Source organism: Bubalus bubalis, chromosome 3 (assembly GCF_019923935.1).
Source record: "Bubalus bubalis isolate 160015118507 breed Murrah chromosome 3, NDDB_SH_1, whole genome shotgun sequence".
In the NCBI taxonomy this organism is placed as follows: Eukaryota; Metazoa; Chordata; class Mammalia; order Artiodactyla; family Bovidae; genus Bubalus; species Bubalus bubalis.
The window spans coordinates 45130730-45147674 of record NC_059159.1 but is presented as its reverse complement, the minus strand read 5'-3'; the positions used below and the strand labels follow the sequence as shown (position 1 = coordinate 45147674).

The 16945-nt window shown below is 49.7% G+C and overlaps 1 protein-coding gene across 2 annotated transcripts in view; it reads right to left on the bottom strand.

Moving 5' to 3' along the window:
* Nucleotides 1-13279, bottom strand: part of ADAP2 (ArfGAP with dual PH domains 2) — a 28142-nt gene extending 14863 nt beyond the window's left edge. Inside the window, exons 1-5 of one of the 2 annotated variants that reach the window (XM_006059400.4) lie at nucleotides 13052-13279; nucleotides 12092-12222; nucleotides 10178-10269; nucleotides 6402-6481; nucleotides 5040-5152 (exon numbers count right to left, since the gene is read on the bottom strand). In XM_006059400.4, the coding sequence (XP_006059462.1) occupies nucleotides 5040-5152; nucleotides 6402-6481; nucleotides 10178-10269; nucleotides 12092-12222; nucleotides 13052-13145 (510 nt within the window). In that variant the 5' untranslated portion in view covers nucleotides 13146-13279. Of the gene's footprint in view, nucleotides 1-5039; nucleotides 5153-6401; nucleotides 6482-10177; nucleotides 10287-12091; nucleotides 12223-13051 lie in introns of those variants that run through there. The other variant, XM_025281045.3, reaches the window with a different exon arrangement.
* Nucleotides 13280-16945: the final 3666 nt, after the last annotated feature.

Sequence of the window (16945 nt, the reverse complement as noted above, 5' to 3'; positions counted from 1 at the left end):
CCCATAGGAGCGGTAGCTGTAGTCACATGTAGATATTAAAATTAAAATGAATTCAAGTTAGGACTTCAGGGACTTCCCTGGTGGTCCAGTGATTAAGAATCCCCCTTGCAATGCAGGGGATGAAGACTCAGCCCCTGGTCAGGGAACTAAGATCCTACATGCTGCAGAGCAACTAAGTCCACGAGCCACAACTACTGAGCTGGTGCGCTCTGCAGCCCATGCTCCACAGCAAGAGAAGCCACCAGAGTGAGGAGCCCCTGTACCACTAGAGAGTAACTCCTGCTCGCCACAACTAGAGAAAGCTTGAGTGCAGCAGTGAAGACCTGGCACAGCCAAAAACAAGGAATAGATAAATATTAAAAAAAAAAAAAAGAGGTGCAATCTCTATCCCCTCCCCAAGGACTGATGTTGAAGCTGAAACTCCAATACTTTGGCCAACTGATGCGAAGAACTGACTCATTTGAAAAGGCCTTGATCCTGGGAAAGATTGAAGGCGGGAGGAGAAGGGGACGACAGAGGATGAGATGGTTGGATGGCATCACCGACTCAATGGACATGAGTTTGGGTGAACTCCAGGAGTTGGTGATGGACAGGGAGGCCTGGCGTACTGCAGTCCATGGGATCGCAAAGAGTCGAACACGACTGAGTGACTGAACTGAACTGAACTGAATTGGTTTTGGTTGCATGACTTGAATTGACCAATAGCAGGCAGTTCCTGGCCTAAGCTTTGAGGCCTGGCAGCATCCTCGTTTGCTTGGGGGAAGTAGGACGCCATGCTGTAACAAAGCTTGAACTGGACTTCTGAATGAGGAACATTCACAGAGAGAAAAGCCACAAGGAAGCAAAGCACGAGACATGTGAGTGAAGGCTTTCTGGGTCTCCTAGCCCAGCCCAGGAAAATGGAGCAGACGGAACGACCCAGATGAAGTCACAGGGAGTACTCTGCAGCCACCTGCTCAAATTCCTGACCCCAGAGGATTATGAGACACAATCAATTGTTATTTCAAGCAACTAAGTTTTAGGGTGGTGTGTCACTCAGTAACAAATACCTAAAATACTCAGTCCTTAGACATCTTTTCTCATTCACCCCCACCCCCCCCGCCCACCTCGGTGATTCCAACCAGTCCTGTTGCTCAACCAGTTTGCACACTGCTGACTCCAGCTCAAAACTTTCCCCAAACCTCTAGACTCAGAACTTCTGAGAACGTCTTCCTCAGTCTCTACATGGATGACTAATAAGCATCTCAAATGAAAAAGGACTCATGATCATCCCCTTAGGGAGCTAAATCTTTGCCATCTCAGCAAATGACAAACTAACCTCATAGTTGCATAAGGCAAAAAATCTGGGATGCATTCTTATTTTTTGCTGAGCTAGGTCTTCGTTGCTGCCCTTGGGCTTTCTCTAGCTGCCGCGAGAGGAGGCAACTTTCTCTCTAGTTGCATGGGGTTCTCATTGCGGTGTCTTCTCTTGTTGTGGCTCATGGGCTCCAGAGCACTTGGCTCAGTAGTTGCGGCACACAGGCTTAGTTCTTCACAGCACGTGGAATCTTCCTGGAGCAGAGATCGAACCTGTGTCTTCTGCACTGGCGGGTGGATTCTTAACCATTGGACCACCAGGGAAGTCCTGTGGCTCATTCTTGATCCCTCTGACTTTCACACCCCATGTCCAATCCTTCAGTAGATCTCACTGGCTCTATTTCCAAAATGCAAGCAGCCCACTTTTAACCATCTCCAACACCATTATCCTGATCTTGGATTATTGTAGTAGCTTCCTAACTGGTTTCTCTGCTTCTACGCTTGCCTCCTCCTGCCCCACTCTTGTTCAAGTAGCAGCCAGAGTGTCTCTTTTTAAAGTTTTAGTCAAAGCTGATCACTTTTCTGCTCAAAACCCTCCTGTGTGCATGCTAAGTCACTTCAGTAGTGTCTGATTCTTTGCAATGCTATGGATCATAGCCCACCAGGCTCCAAGGTCCAAGGGATTCTCCAGTCAAGAACGCTGGAGTGGGTTGCCATGCCCTCCTGCAGGGGATCTTCCTGACCCAGGGATAAAACTTGGGTCTCTTATATCTCCTCCATTGGCAGGCAGGTTCCTTACCACTAGTGCCATCTGAGAAGCCCCCAAACCCTTGTATGTCTTCCCAATAACAGAGTAAAATCCAAGCACAGAAATTTTTTGTAAAAATATTCTGGTGATAAACCCTAATGAAAAAGAATATTAAGAAATAAGAATGTAATAAAAAAAATAATATACCCAATAAGGGCCTTGTATATAGACTATATAAAGAACTATTACAGCTAAAAAAAAAACCCAGAAAACAAATAACATAATAAAAATATGAGAAAAGGCTGTGAATAAACATTTCTACAAAGAAGATGGGCAACTGGCCAGTAAGTACATGAGAAGACATACAACATCACTAGCCATCGAGGAAATGCAAATCAAAATCACAATGAGATATTATCTTGTACCCATTAAGATGGCTATGATCAAAAAGACAGATAATAACAAACATTGGTGAGGATGTGGAGGACCCTCATACATTGCTGGTGGGAATGTAAAATGGTGCAGCTACTTTGGAAAAATTCCTCAAAAAATTAAACAAAGAGTTACCATATGACTCAGCAGTTCCACTCCTAGGGAGAATTACCCAAGAAAATTGGAAATGTAGATTCACATAAAACCTTGTACACAAATGTTCATAGCAGCATTATTCATACTAGCCCAAAAGTGGAAACAACTCAACTGTTTATCAGCTGATGAATAAATAAGTGAAATGTGGAATATTACTTGGCAATAAAAAGAAATGAAGTACTGATACGTGCTACAACATGAATGATCCTTAAAAACCTAATGCTAAATGAAGGGAGTCTGTTATAAAAGACCACATATTGTATGATTCCATTTGTATGAAATGTCGAGAACAGGCAAATCTGACAACAGATTAGAGGTTGCCTAGGGCAAGGGGCAGAGAAGGCAATGGCACCCCACTCCAGTACTCTTGCCTGGCAAATCCCATGGATGGAGGAGCCTAGAAGGCTGCAGTCCATGGGGTTGCTGAGGGTTGGACACGACTGAATGACTTCACTTTCATGCATTGGAGAAGGAAATGGCAACCCACTCCAGTGTTCTTGCCTGGAGAATCCCAGGGATGGGGGGAGCCTGGTGGGCTGCCATCTATGGGGTCGCACAGAGTCAGATACGACGGAAGCGACTTAGCAGCAGCAGCAGCAGCAGGGCAAGCGGAGGGCTTCCCTGGTGATTCAGTGGTAAAGAATCCACCTGCCAAGCAGCAGACACCGGTTCCACCCATGAGTCAGGAAGACCTTCTGGAGTAGGAAATGGAAATCCCCTGGGAAATCCCATGGACAGAGGAGCCTGGCAGGCTATAGTCCATGGAATTGCAAAGAGTCAAACATGACTGAGTGACAAACAACAACAGGGTTAGGGGAGGCTAGTAGAGTAGAGAACTAGAGCTCACACATGTGGGTTTTCTTTTTAGGGTAATGAAAATGTTCTAAAATTGACTGTGGTCAAAGTTGCACAACTCCACGAATATACTAAAAGCTATTAATTATATACTTTAAATAGGTGAATTGCAAAGAGCTGACTCATTTGAAAAGACCCTGATGCTGGGAAAGATGGAGGGCAGGAGGAGAAGGGGACGACAGAAGATGAGATGGTTGGATGGCATCACCGATTCAATGGACATGAGTTTGGGTGGACTCCAGGAGTTGGTGATGGACAGGGAGGCCTGGCGTGCTGCAGTTCATGGGGTCGCAAAGAGTCGGACACAACTGAGCGACTGAACTGAACTGAAATAGGTGAATCCTGTGGTATGCGAATTTACATTGCAATAAAGCTGTTAAAAAAAAAATCTTCCTATGGTCTTCAAAGTCTTCCACTATGTGAGCTCATCTCTCTCCATTATTTTTTTTGTTCACTCTGTACCAGGCACTCTGGCCTCCTTCATGCCCTATAGACTCACCAAATACACTCCCAGCTCAAGCCACGGCTATGGCTCATGGTTGGGCAGTTTGTGCACTGAACAGAAATCTCCTGGCTGAAGGGATGGGGGAGAACCAGCATCCAGGCTTCTGCTTGCCTAGACTGGGACCAGGGATGCACCTCTCAGCGGGGTCATCTTTTCTAATCAGCACACTTGACCACGCTCCTGCATGTACTGTTCTCTCTGCTTCTTCTACCCCTCCCCCATATATCCACATAACTTACTCAGTTTATTCTGTTCTGTGCTCAAAGGTCATCAGAGAGGCCTCCTCTGACCACCTCCCCATGCCCCACTTGTATCATGCTCTAACCTTCACCCTCTTTTATTTTACTTCATAGAACTTATCGCCACTGGATAGGTAACATATATTTTGGTTATTACCTGTCTCTATTCACTAGAATGGAAGCCCCAAGAGATCAGGAACTTCGTTTAGTTCACTGCTGTATCTTCAGTGCTTGGAATAAGGTCTAGCATAGTCGGTGCTCAATGAATATACACTTTTTGGCTGCGATGGGTTTTCATCGCTGCGTGAGGGCTTACCCTAGTTGCAGTGACCGGGGGCTACTCTGTAGCTGCAGTGCACAGGTTCTCACTGAGGTGGCTTCTTTGTTATGGAGCACAGGCTCTAGGGTACACAGGCGTCGGGAGTTGCCGCATACAGGCTTAGTTGCCCTGCGGCGTGTGGGATCTTCCCGGACCAGGGATCGAACCCATGTCCCCTGCATTGGCAGGCGGATTCTTAACCCCTGGACCACCAAGGAAGCCCAATAAATATTTCTTGAGTGAATGAATCAATGAAGTCAAGTCAAATGATCATCAAAAGCTTAATCATGGACCAATCTAAGCCCATTCAAGGTGAAGAGAAGGTGAGGTTTTCAGTGCACTGGATGGATTGTATAATGAGGAAAAGGAGCAGCATGTGGCACCTAAGTCTCAGTGACTGAGCTCATCAGCAAGACCAGGCACCGTTGATTAAACATAGACCAGAGAGGGATGTGTGCCCTGGCTCGGGCAGGAGTAAGAGAAGCTTACCTCTTCTTTAGTGTAGTACTTCAGCAGGCCTTCTCTTGCCAGGAGGACAAACCTCCTTTTCAGGAACTGTGCGTTGTCCCTTCCCCGCTTCCACAGGAACCCTTCTCGGTTACCTGCCACCAAAGATGAGAAAGCGTGAACCACCACAGCTCTAAGACCAACAGGCCACTCACCTGCCTATTGGTGACCCCGTGCCGTGCAGTCTCAGGGGTGGAGTGGACCGCCCACCTGCTGCTGAAACGTCTTGGGTCTGATTTAGCTCTTACAGCTGCAGGATGTGGGGTCCTCTCTGAGGAAACTTTGCAATGCTGTATGACTTTAGTTGGGGGTCCCTTCAACTTTCTTTCTTGGCTGTTTCCTAAGAAGACATAGTAAACCTTTAGGTGGGGACTTCCCTGGTGGTCCAGTGGTTAAGAATCCACCTGCCAGTGCAAGGGACATGGGTTCAATCTCTGGTCTGGGAAGATCCTACATGCTGCAGAGCAACTAAGCCCATGCACCACAACTACTGAGCCTACGTGCCACAAATATTGAAGCCCGCATGCCTAGAGCCTGCGCTCTGCAACAAGAGAAGACACCGCAGCGAGAAGCCAATGCACTGCAAGTAGAGAGTAGCCAGTGCGGCAATAAACACCCAGCCCAGCCAAAAATAAATAAATAAATAAATAAAATTAAAATTTAAAGGAATCCTTAAGTAGGCTAAAAACTGAGAAACTGGACTGATTTTGAAAGAGGCCCAACTTCACATTGATATCAGCCAACTGAAAATCTCTCATGTACGGTAATAATGAGTGATAATGAGTGACCTCTGGGTCCCTGCTGGTGGATGAACACTCTGTGCTCCTGGCGGCTACGAGTGTTCAGCACTAGCTGCCTCTGGTCCTTGAGCGGTTTTGTACATTTTGCTCTCCGGGACAGTGTCCATTTGGACTCACAGCAGAGGGGTAGAATGTGCCACAGGTCCAAGGCCACCGATGAGATCATGCCCTGCACAAAGGCGGGAAGGAAGGCAAAATCCAGCCCATTCTCCTTCTCAAGGCTTGTGCCACACCAGGGCTCCCTTAGCCAGAAGCAGATTGTCTATTTCTACCTGGTCTGTCCAGGGGGTGAATCTTTTTGCAGTTTATACTAAGACTCTGTACACCCTGTGGTCCTGCAAGGACCTGAAATGAGTGAGCTTCTCGGCCAAGAAGACCATAAAACCCCACCAGCCGAGGTGTTGCTATTTCAGAAGCAGAGGAACCCATACCTTGGTCTCTGGGGCCAGAGCGAGGGCGGCTGACCTTGTTCCTAATACTCAGGCACTTTGTTTTCTAGAATGCATCAGAATCAGCCCTCAAGAGATAATGAAAATAACCTTACCTGGGGGTGAGATGTTTTTCCCATCGGCCATAAATTCCTGTCTCTCATACTTAGCTCGAATCCACTGTTCTTTTAAGACCCTAAAAAGAGAGAACCTTTAGTCAGCTGTGTCTGATGCATCCTCTTTTCATGGCAATTTTATGAGACCCTGTAGCTGAGGATGGGAGCTTCACAGCAATGCCTGGCTGCCTGCCCAGCCTGGTCAAGTTTCTCCACCTGCATACTATTAACACTTGGGACCAGGTAATGCTTCATGGTGGGGGACTATTTTGTGCTTTGTAGGATGTTTAGCAGTATCTCAGACCTCCACCCCTTTGATACCAATAGCAACCCTTCCCAAGTTGTGATACTCCAAAATGTCTGCAGACAAGGCCAGTATCTCACCAGGGAATAATATCTCCCCCCAGGGGCTAAATTCAAACTGCTATGCTATTCCAACCTCAGCCCCTCTAGGTCAATGAGACAGATGCCAGCTCCCCTGGACTGTCTATTCTGCCACATTGCACTGTGTTCATGAGCTTAAGCCAGGAGAGTCCATGAGCCTTCCTCAAGGCCCACCCATGAGATCTGGGCATGCTACAATGGACAGAGCAGTGGTCTTGGGGTCTGACCCTCTGGGACCTGGTCCTACTCTACCATTTATCCACCGTGTGACCAAGGGCAAGTTGCTTTACTCCTCTGAACTTGGGGAGTATTCCAGTAGTATTATATCTACCTATCCCTTAGAGTTGTTGAGAGGTTTAAATGCATACAGAGGGCCTAGTACTATGCTGAGCACATAATAGGTGTTTGCTATTAGACCAACCAGACATTGCCACCCATGACCCCTACAGAAAATCCACACAGCTGAGAGGGACTTCATTCCAATTGTTTGGTTTCCTCTTGCCTTTTCCAGGCAAACGTTCCCAGGTTGATATGACCTCACCCCATGGCCACAGGGAATGACCTAGAACTGAGTACCTGACCCAGATTGGTCAATCAGAGCTTGGCCCTGGGCTGTGGGGACCAAAAGGAGCAAAACTGAGAGAGGTGGATTGGAAGCCCTCTCTCCAGGGCTGAGCTGGGAGCTGGAGCTGGGAACATGGATATGGTGTTGCTCCCAGCTACAGGAAGAAGTATATTAAAAAGCAGAGATATCACTTTGCCAACAAAGGTCTATATAGCCAGAGCTATGTTTTTCCAGTAGTCATGTATGGATGTGAGAACTGGACCATAAAGAAGGCTGAGCACCGAACAATTGATGCTTTCGATCTGTGGTGCTGGAGGAGACTCTTGAAAGTCCCTGGGACTGCAAGGATCAAACCAGTCAATCCTAAAGGAAATCAATCCTAAATATTCATTGGAAGGACTGATGCTGAAGCTGAAGTTCTGATACTTTGGCCACCTGATGCGAAGAGCTGACTCACTGGAAACGGAGCTGACTCCCTGATGCTGGGAAAGATTGAGGGCAAGAAGAGGAGGGGGCGACAGAGGGTGAGATGGTTGGATGGCATCATCGACTCAATGGACATGAGTTTGAATAAACTCCAGGAGATAGTGAAGGACAGGGAAGCCTGGTATGCTGCAGTCCATGGGGTCACAAAGAATTGGACACGACTGAGCAACTGAACAACAACAGGAAGAAAGCCTGGCTGAGAAAAAGAGGCAGGAATGGGAACCAGAGGGATTTCAGAGACTTGATAGTGCCGGAGCCTCCAGCCTGTCCTTCCGGAGGGTGGCTCCACCTCTGTTCTTTGTGCGGTCTGATCCGAACCCAGAAAATCACCTTGTGCATAAGCTGGTTTAAACTGGGTTTCTGTTGTGTGTAGTCAAGAGCCCTACTGAATGCACAGCCCTCGGCCCCAGGACATGGAGGAACCCTGAACCACAGGATCAGAGCTGGGAGAGGGAATGGAGACCGAGATTCTGGAGGTGGAGAATTCAGGGGACTTTTAGAATTAGGGATGGAGGCCATTAGTATTCAACCAGAAGGGGTTACAGTTCAGGGCTGTAGTTGGGGTCATGATACATAGCATCTGTGTAGCACTGGCAGAGAGTCTTGAGCTCAGTAGGTGCTCGCCAAGTACGCAGTCCCTTCCCCTTGGAGCAAAGGGTTGGGTGGCAGCAGTAAGGCAAAAGGAGCCCTTTCACATTAAACCTGGCACATCCCACAGCTGGGCCAGCCACCAGCCAGTATGCCAAAGTGGACGTAGAAATAGATTAAAACTGGCATGAAGGGGTTTCCCTGGTGGCCCAGTGGTGAAGAAGCTGCCTTACAAGGCAAGGGACACCAGTAGGATCCCAGGTCCGGGAGGATTCCACATGCTGAGGAGCAACTAAGCCCGAGTGCTCTAGGGCCCGCACGCCACTGCTCCCGGGCCCACCGTGCTACAACTGCTGAAGCCCATGCGCCTAGAGCCTGTGCTCCACGAGAGGAGAAGCCACCGCAGCGAGAAGCCAGCGCATCTCAACGAAGAGCAGCCCCAGCTTGCTGCATCCAGAGAAAGCCTGCACACAGCCACGAAGACCCACTACAGCCAAATAAAAAGAAGTAAATAAATCCTAAAAAAACAAATGGCATAGGGGTGTCTTGTGAGATGTTTTACCTAAGTTACCTCCTTTAATCTCTACCATCATGCTACCATTATGCCTACCAATGTAGGCATCACGGTCTACGTTTCAGAGATGAGGCTGCCACAGGTTGCAGAGTTCTGCTCCCTTGCCTACCTTTTCACAGCTGAATAGAGACAGAGAAGCATACTGGGGTCTCCAGAGCGCAAAGCTGTGCTTGCTCCGCCACTCACAGGTTGTTTAAATACCGAGACATCACAGGACACTAGATACGGTTGTATAGTTTGTGTGCTGTCCACCAGCATCCTGCCATGGTTAGAGGACAATGGCAGCTGAAATGCAGCCTGTTCCTGCAAGCCACGCCTCCTGTCTGCCTGGAGGTAACCCTTCTCCCCATTCACACTCCGTTCACACAGGATGCTGAGTCCCTGGGAGGGAAGCTCAGGCTCAGACAGTCTGTCCTGCAGAGGTCTGGGGTCACTACAGACCAATGTCACCCTCACCCCTCACCCCCAGGGGACCTGAACCCTCCTGCCGTTCCATGGCATGCAATCCCAGTATACTGGATTTTTTTCCCTAGCACCTTGGTACAGTCATGAAGGCCCTGGTGTCAGATGGGCTAGTCCCAGCTCTGCCTCTATCAGCCTCAAGTTTTTCATCTATATGGTGCGGATAGTGCAATATGATCTCATAGAGTTGTTGAGAGAACGAAAATTAACGCACACAAGCATTTAACACAGGGCCTGATACAAAGTAAAGCTCAACAAATATCAGTAGCTACAAGTATTTCTATGGTTATTATTTGGGGATCTGGGGCCTAAGCAGCTGCCTTGGAGCTATGCTGAGCTTAGGTGGGACAGCTCTGGGCACAAGATTCCATGCAAAGTAGCTGAAGCACATTGATTCTGCTAGAATACTGGCATTACTCTTGTTAATCAAGTTAGTCATCACCTGCAGGCTATGAGAACATCAAGGCAAAGGGACAGAAACTAAAGCAGATGTCCCATTTCACAGATGAGTCCAGGAAACTGAGTCCCAGAGAAGGGAGGTGATGACCCAAGCTTCGAAGGTAGAGAGGGCCCTACAGAGGTCTGTGTGTTCTCATGTACCAAATGCTCTCCTGGCTCCACCTGCTGGGCAGGTCCACAGAAAAGACTGTCAGAGACAAAGGCACTGGAGATGGGGTAGCGGTGGGAGTGGGTGGGACCAGGAAATCACCCACTCACATGCAGTCGTTGGCCTGGGGGATATAGTAGAATGCAGGGACTCTGGCTTCGTACTTGGCCTTCACTCGGAGGTTCCCGTTGTGGGTCATAAACTGCAAGACAACAGCAACTTGGGGTAATGTTAGAACTTGAAAAAATGTGAAACGAAACCACAATCTACCCAGAAGGCCACTGTTCTCACTGGCTCCTAGGCTGAGTCAGGAGACACTCCTCCTGGAGTTTGACATTTCCCCCAACCCAGCTTGGTCACACGTGATGCTCAGAAGTCCCAGCCTGGAACAATGTAACAACCATGCCTCATACAGGCATAGCACTTTACAGCTCTCCCACATTATTCCATTTGATCCCCTCAATCACTGTAATATTACTGTCCCTGTTATAAGGCGAGGACACCAAGGCTCAGAGAGGTTAGGCGACTTTCCCAAGGTGACACAGCTAGTCAGTGGAGAGCTGGAATTTGAACCCAGACCCGCCTAACTCCAAAGCTCATGTACTTTCTCCACTGCCCTCCACAGATGGCCAGGACCACCAGCAGTAGTCCTTGCAAGTCCGTAGGAGATAGATGGAACTGGAGGAGGGAGCACTTCAGTGCTCCACCCCATAGCGTATGTGGGTCAGGAAGATCGCACCAGAGAGACCCAGGGGAATGCATATGTGTCAGGAGTGGCCCTGGCCATCAGTCAGCACTCAGTGACATCAGGGGCATATCTGGGCTGGGGACACATGCGGAAAAAACAGCCCATTTTTAATCCACGTCTCTTGGAAAGAGTGAACCCTATTCTTCCCTTCCCCACTGGCCACTGGGCTGTGTCGCAGGATTTGCATGGGCTATGAGTCTCCATAGAGCAGGGTTCCCACTGGGCTACACTTAACCCCCTGAGCTTCAGGGATCTCACCTGCAAAGATGAAGAAGCTATAACCAGGGAGTGCTAAGTGCTAAGTTGCTTCAGTAGTATCCAACTCTTTGTGACCCCCTGGATTGTAGCGCACCAGGCTCTTCTGTCCATGGGATTTCCCAGGCAAGAACACTGGAGTGGGTTGCCATTTCCTTCTCCAGGGGATCTTCCCAACCCAAGGATCGAACCCATGTCTCCTGCATTGGCAGGCAGGTTCTTTTCCACTGAGCCACCAGGGAAGCCCATAACAGGGGAGTGATGAGGCACAAAGAAACGACCTTCAGGTTTATATGCCGGTTTCTGGTCTTTCTCCTGCACTAGAATGTAAGCTCCATGTAAGTAGAGACTTTATCTTCACTGCTCTCTCCTACAGCCAGCAAATGCAGGCTTACAGTAATGAGTGAATGAATAAAGCATCGAGCCCAGTGGTCTAGCACAGTGCCTGGCACAGACAGGGGTACGCAGAAAACATGGGTCTGCTTCCCCCGTAGTCCTTGAAATCCTCAGCCAGCCCAGTTTAGGACTGCCTGCTCTCTGAAGGTTTTCTGGCCAGAATGGTGTCATCATCCACGCTGAAAGTGTTCTCCATCTCTGGAGATCAGGAGAACGAGGTGGCTCCCTCCCTGGCTAGGGGGACTGGAGAAGGCCTATGGACCATGAATCAGGATACTTCTGTTCTGGTCCAGGACTTCAGCTACTAAGAACAGCAGCTGTTAATTGACTATTTACTTTGTACCTGCATTGAGTCAGCATTTAATCCTCATAGCAGCCCCGTGAAAGGATAGTGGTATATTTATAATACATGTGTGGAAAGGGCCCACAGCTAGTGTTAAATAGCAGGCTCCGGACCTCACAGCTTGTAAATAAGTAAGCGATGGAGCTAGGATTTGAACTCAGGGCCTCTGTCTAAGGCAACTCTAACTGGCTCCTTACTGCCCCTCTCTCGGCCTCAGTTTCCTTCCCTGGAGAACGGAAGCAGGCTCCTGTTCAAAGGTTCTCCACATGCACCCCTTGCTACCTCCACGATACTGTCGTCCCAGAAGTCAAGTCTGACGGATTTCACTTTGCTGATGTCTGGAAAGTTGCGGTGGACTCCGGAGCAGTTCAGACAGATAAAGATGCCCAGCTTGTAAGAGGCCCAGTCGGGATCTGCGGGGTGAGAGGGCAGGGTGGGGAGCGGGTGAAGAGCTGGCTGAAGAAACCAGGGCTAGGCTAGGGGCGCCAGGAGAGGCAAGGGCTTGGCAGGTACCAACAGCCCACGCCTTCTCTCTCGACCTCCCCGCCTTGCGCGATCTAAGATACCAGCATGAAACCCTCTGGTCCGCCCACTTGGCCCTGACGCGGCTGCGGCGGCGGCCAGAATGAAGATCTTGGAAGGAGTCCGGGGGATGGAGAGCGAGAGGCTGAGGCGGCGCGAAGTGGAAGTGACAGCACTTCGGGGAACTGAGAGGAGAGCGCGGAAGGACGGACCCGCAACTCGACGCCGGGAGCTGCGGCTGGGAAGGTGGGTCAGAGTCCCTTGGCGTACGCCGGGTCTGAGAGCACAGAACCCCGGGGACGTCCGAGGCGCGGGAGGGGACACTGGACCATCCGGGGAGACCTGGGTCCGGGGTCTGGGAACCGTGGTGTGTGGGATGTTTGGATCCGAGCGTGGGGGAAGGGGCTGGGTCCGAGAAGAAGAGGTCAAGGACCGTGGTCCGAGTAGGCAGGGTGTCTGGCAGAGGGAGGTGAGTAGAATGGGCAGGGCACCCGGGGCTGGGATCTAGTGTCGAGGTCCAGAGGGGGCAGGTCAGGGGGCCCAGCTTCCAGTAGGGGCAGTACTGGCCGAGGAGAGGTCTGTCGGGGGCCCGGGTCCGAAGGTGACATAAGAGTCGTGCGCGGGTGTCTGGGACCCGCCTGGGTCTGGAGGCAGGGGACGGGACCCGCGGGCCGCTGGCCGGCCCAGACTACCGGGCTACATGCGCCACCGCGACCTTACCTGCCGCCCCGCAGTCTGCGCAGTACGCGTTGCCGGTGCCCGCCGCCTGGAGCAGCTCCAGCAGCCGCTTCTTGTTGCGCTCGCGGTCGCCCATGGCCGGCCCCGGCGGGCTCAGGGCTCAGCCCGGCAGCCCCTCGGTACGCGGCAGCCCATAGCCGGCTCGCTTGCCCGCAGGTGGAGCGGGAAGCAGCTTCAGCGCCTGCAGCCAAGACCTCGCCGCCAGCCCCGCCCCCGGGCATTAAGCCCCGCCCATTCTGGGCTTTCCGCCCCGCCCCCGGCGCGTCCAGTTTGCCCCCCAGCTGCGAGGATCGCGTTCCTCTCTAAGGCCGCACCAGTCAGGGAGGGACTCAGCGCAGGGCTCGGAGTCGCTCACTCTGGCCGCTGATCAAATCCTGGCCTATCACCGGCTAGCGTTGTGACTGTGGACAACCTGATCAACCGCTCTGGGCCTCAATTTTCGCCTCTGTAAAGGGAGAATGAGGACATATGTCCTTGGAAGACTGCTGCTGCTAAGTCGCTTCAGTCGTGTCCAACTCTGTGCGACCCCATAGACGGAAGTCCACCAGGCTCCCCCGTCCCTGGGAAAACTAGAAAGGTTCTAACTTCTGTTAAGGTATTCTCCTGATGTTGGTCCTGTGCAGTGCTTACTTAGTCACTCAGTCGTGTCCGACTCTGCGACCTCATGGACCGTAGCCCGCCAGGCTCCTCTGTCCATGGGGATTCTCCAGACAAGAATACTGGAGTGGATTGCCATGTCCTCCTCCAGGGGAAAGCCCAGAGACTGAACCCAAGTCTCCCGCATTGCAGATGGATTCTTTGCCGACTGAGCCACCAGGGAAGCCCAAGAATACTGCAGTGGGTAGCCATTCCCTTCTCCAGGGGATCTTCCCTACCCAGGAATTGGGCTCTCCTGCATTGCAGGTGGATTCTTTACCAGCTGAGCTAGTAGGAAATATCAATGTAGATCCTACATCTACTTAAAGACATAGAGATGTTAAATGCCACCTCCTCAGGAAGCCCTCCTTGATACTTAGCTAGCTTGGAGTGATCTCTCCAGCTTCTGGCCTTGCTAGAATACTGGCCCTTATAGGATCCATTTCTCCTTTTGGCCCTGAGAGCTTTCAACCAACTTTGCATCACAGTTATTTATATATTTATGTTAATTCTTCCCCAACTTCCGCCACACACTAGTTTGATGTCAGAAGTTTTACTTCTGTATCCCACACACCTCCTAGAAACAGCACCTGCACAGTTTTAGAAGTTCAATAAATAGTTATTTGACTGTGTTCCCCAGGAAGTGAGGCTTTACCAATGGGATACCACTGGGCACTTTTATCTGAGAATGTTCATCACTTAAAGTGTGGGCAGGGTTTAGGTGGTCTTGAATCTGGGCATTTCATGAATCCCCCTCCCCCTTCCCCATTCCTGACCCTCCTTGACATCATCCTCAGTGATGCACAGACTCCTGGTAAGGCACTCGCTGTGCACACATGCCATTCCCTCTGTATACAAACACCTATCTGTCATAAGCATAAGGCTTAATGCACATAGATCTTCAGTTTCCATCCTGGTGGGTTGCAGCTGATCTTCTAGCTGACCTCCCAGCATCTCCAATTCATCACGCATGCATATATGCATGCAAACATGTGAGGCAGCATGTATAATGGAGTGGATTCAGGAATCTAGACTTTGAATCTTGGCTCTATCACTTACTAGCTGTGTGGCCTTGGGCAAGTTCCTTCACTTCTCAGAGCCTTGGACTCCTCATCTGTAAAATGAGGGTCGAGAGATCACCGAGAGATCACCGAATAGGGTCATTGAGACGGTCATTGGCACACAAAGCCCTCAAAACTCAGTGGCTCCCTTGCTTCGCCTCTGGGCAGCTCATGGGATCATCTGTTGGAATGCTCTGTGTCATTTCCCATCTTCTCCAGGGTGGAGGAGGTCAGGCCTCCAGGCCCTGGGGGAGGGGAATATGACCAAGAATAACCAGCCAGGACAGTCTTGGCTGTGGGGGTGCTGCCTGGCCTAGGGACATCTCCAGAGGAACCAGTGAGAGAGCCTAGAGAAGGGTCAGAGACTGTTTACCAAACAGGCCCAAAGATGATTCATTTCCGCTGCTTTACATGAAAAAGAGACAGAAATAAATCTCCCAGGAGAAAGATGGGAAAGGCAACCTAAGGTATGAAGGCACGGCAAGGGGGAAGAGGGGGACAAATAGGGGACAGGCCAAGGACATCATTTCTCCACGGACAATGCCAGGGCAGAATGGTGATGTTGGGATGGTTCTTGGGCACTTTTGTCCCACTGAGCTGCCCTCCTTTGCACCTTGAGTCTCAGCATCCCCTCTCTGGAAGTCCCATGAAAAAACAACTGAAGGGAAAAAACAGCGTCTCTTTCACGGTGGAAGCCAGATATTGAGAGGTTCCTTTAGTTTCCTCTCTTTCTTATTTCTGGAAGTTTCCAGTTAACAGAATTTCAAGGCACTTCCCTGGAAGTCCAGTGGTTTGGACTCTGTGCTTCCCCTGTGGCAGGTATGGGTTCGATCCCTGGTCAGGGAACTAAGATCCCACATGCCGCAGGGCTTGGCCAAACTTTTTTTTAATTAAAATACATTTTTTTAACTAAAACAAACAAACAAACAGAATTTCAAGCCTCAAGATTTGCCAAGAAAAAACAAATTAAAACAACAAAAAAAGAAACAAACCAAAACCAGTATTGTTATACTTCTGGTGATGAATTTCTTCCTTTCCTTCTCTCTTTGGGAAGGGGAGATAATTCTGATTTAAAAGTATTGAGTGTTATTTTAGAGAGTTTTACAGTATTTGATCACATTTGCATCCCACGACAGCCATCTGAGGGCAGCTTGCTACTCTCATGGAGGATGAGACGTTAAGGTACCCAAGGTCATTGCCAGCAAGGGTGGGAACGGGGTTTACATCCAGTTTTCCTATTGTAGTGACCACCAAACCCCATAGGACAAGCCTCTCTCCCTTTAGTCTTCCTCCCACAACTGGATTTTTTTTCCACTTTAAAAAAATTGCAATGAAAATCTCCATAAAGTTGGCTATTTGAATCATTTTCAAATGCACTATTCAACGGCATTCATTCCATTCACAATGCTGTGCAACCATCACCGCTATCTAGTTCCAAACGTTTTTCAAAGCCATAAGAAGAGACTCTGTAGCCCCCTTGTGGGAGTTGGACATGATCAAAATCAAGCTCAGCTCTGCATTCAGGAGCCAGAAGCTGCTTCTAAGGGAAGAACTCTGTGCCAAAGGAAGTTGTGACCCAGCGGAACACTGGGATCAGCCAGAGGCAGCCCCCCTTATCGGCTCAGTCCATACAGCAGCTGCTGGGGTGAGAGGGCAGTCGGGCCTTGGGACACAGTGTTCTCTGTAAATAAAGCTCCCAGGGTCCCTCAGAGCACAAACATCAGTGCTGCTCCCAGGGTCAAGGTCTCTTTCTAGCTGAGCCCAGCCTCAACAGGGCTGGAAGAAAGCCTTCAACCACATTCCCAGGCCTGGACTGGGCTTAAGATCCCCACGGGATAGACCACAACTCCCTGGAAATTTTAAATAATTATGTTTATTAGTTATACAGAATTTGAATACTATAATTGTAGGAAAATTGGAATACATAATAAAGAAGAAAGAAAACACCACCGACACTTGAGGCCATTTATTCAGGGCATTATTCAGGGATTGCTGTATGTCAGGCCCCTTATGGGCATTATTATTCCATTTCCTCTTCAATATAACCCTGAGGTGTAGACTACTTTTATGCCCATTTTACAGATGAGACAACTGAGGCCCTGAGAGAGAATCTAAATAAATTTTTCCAACCAACGTTACACAACTGAGACGATGCATACTGGATGATACAAAGGACTGG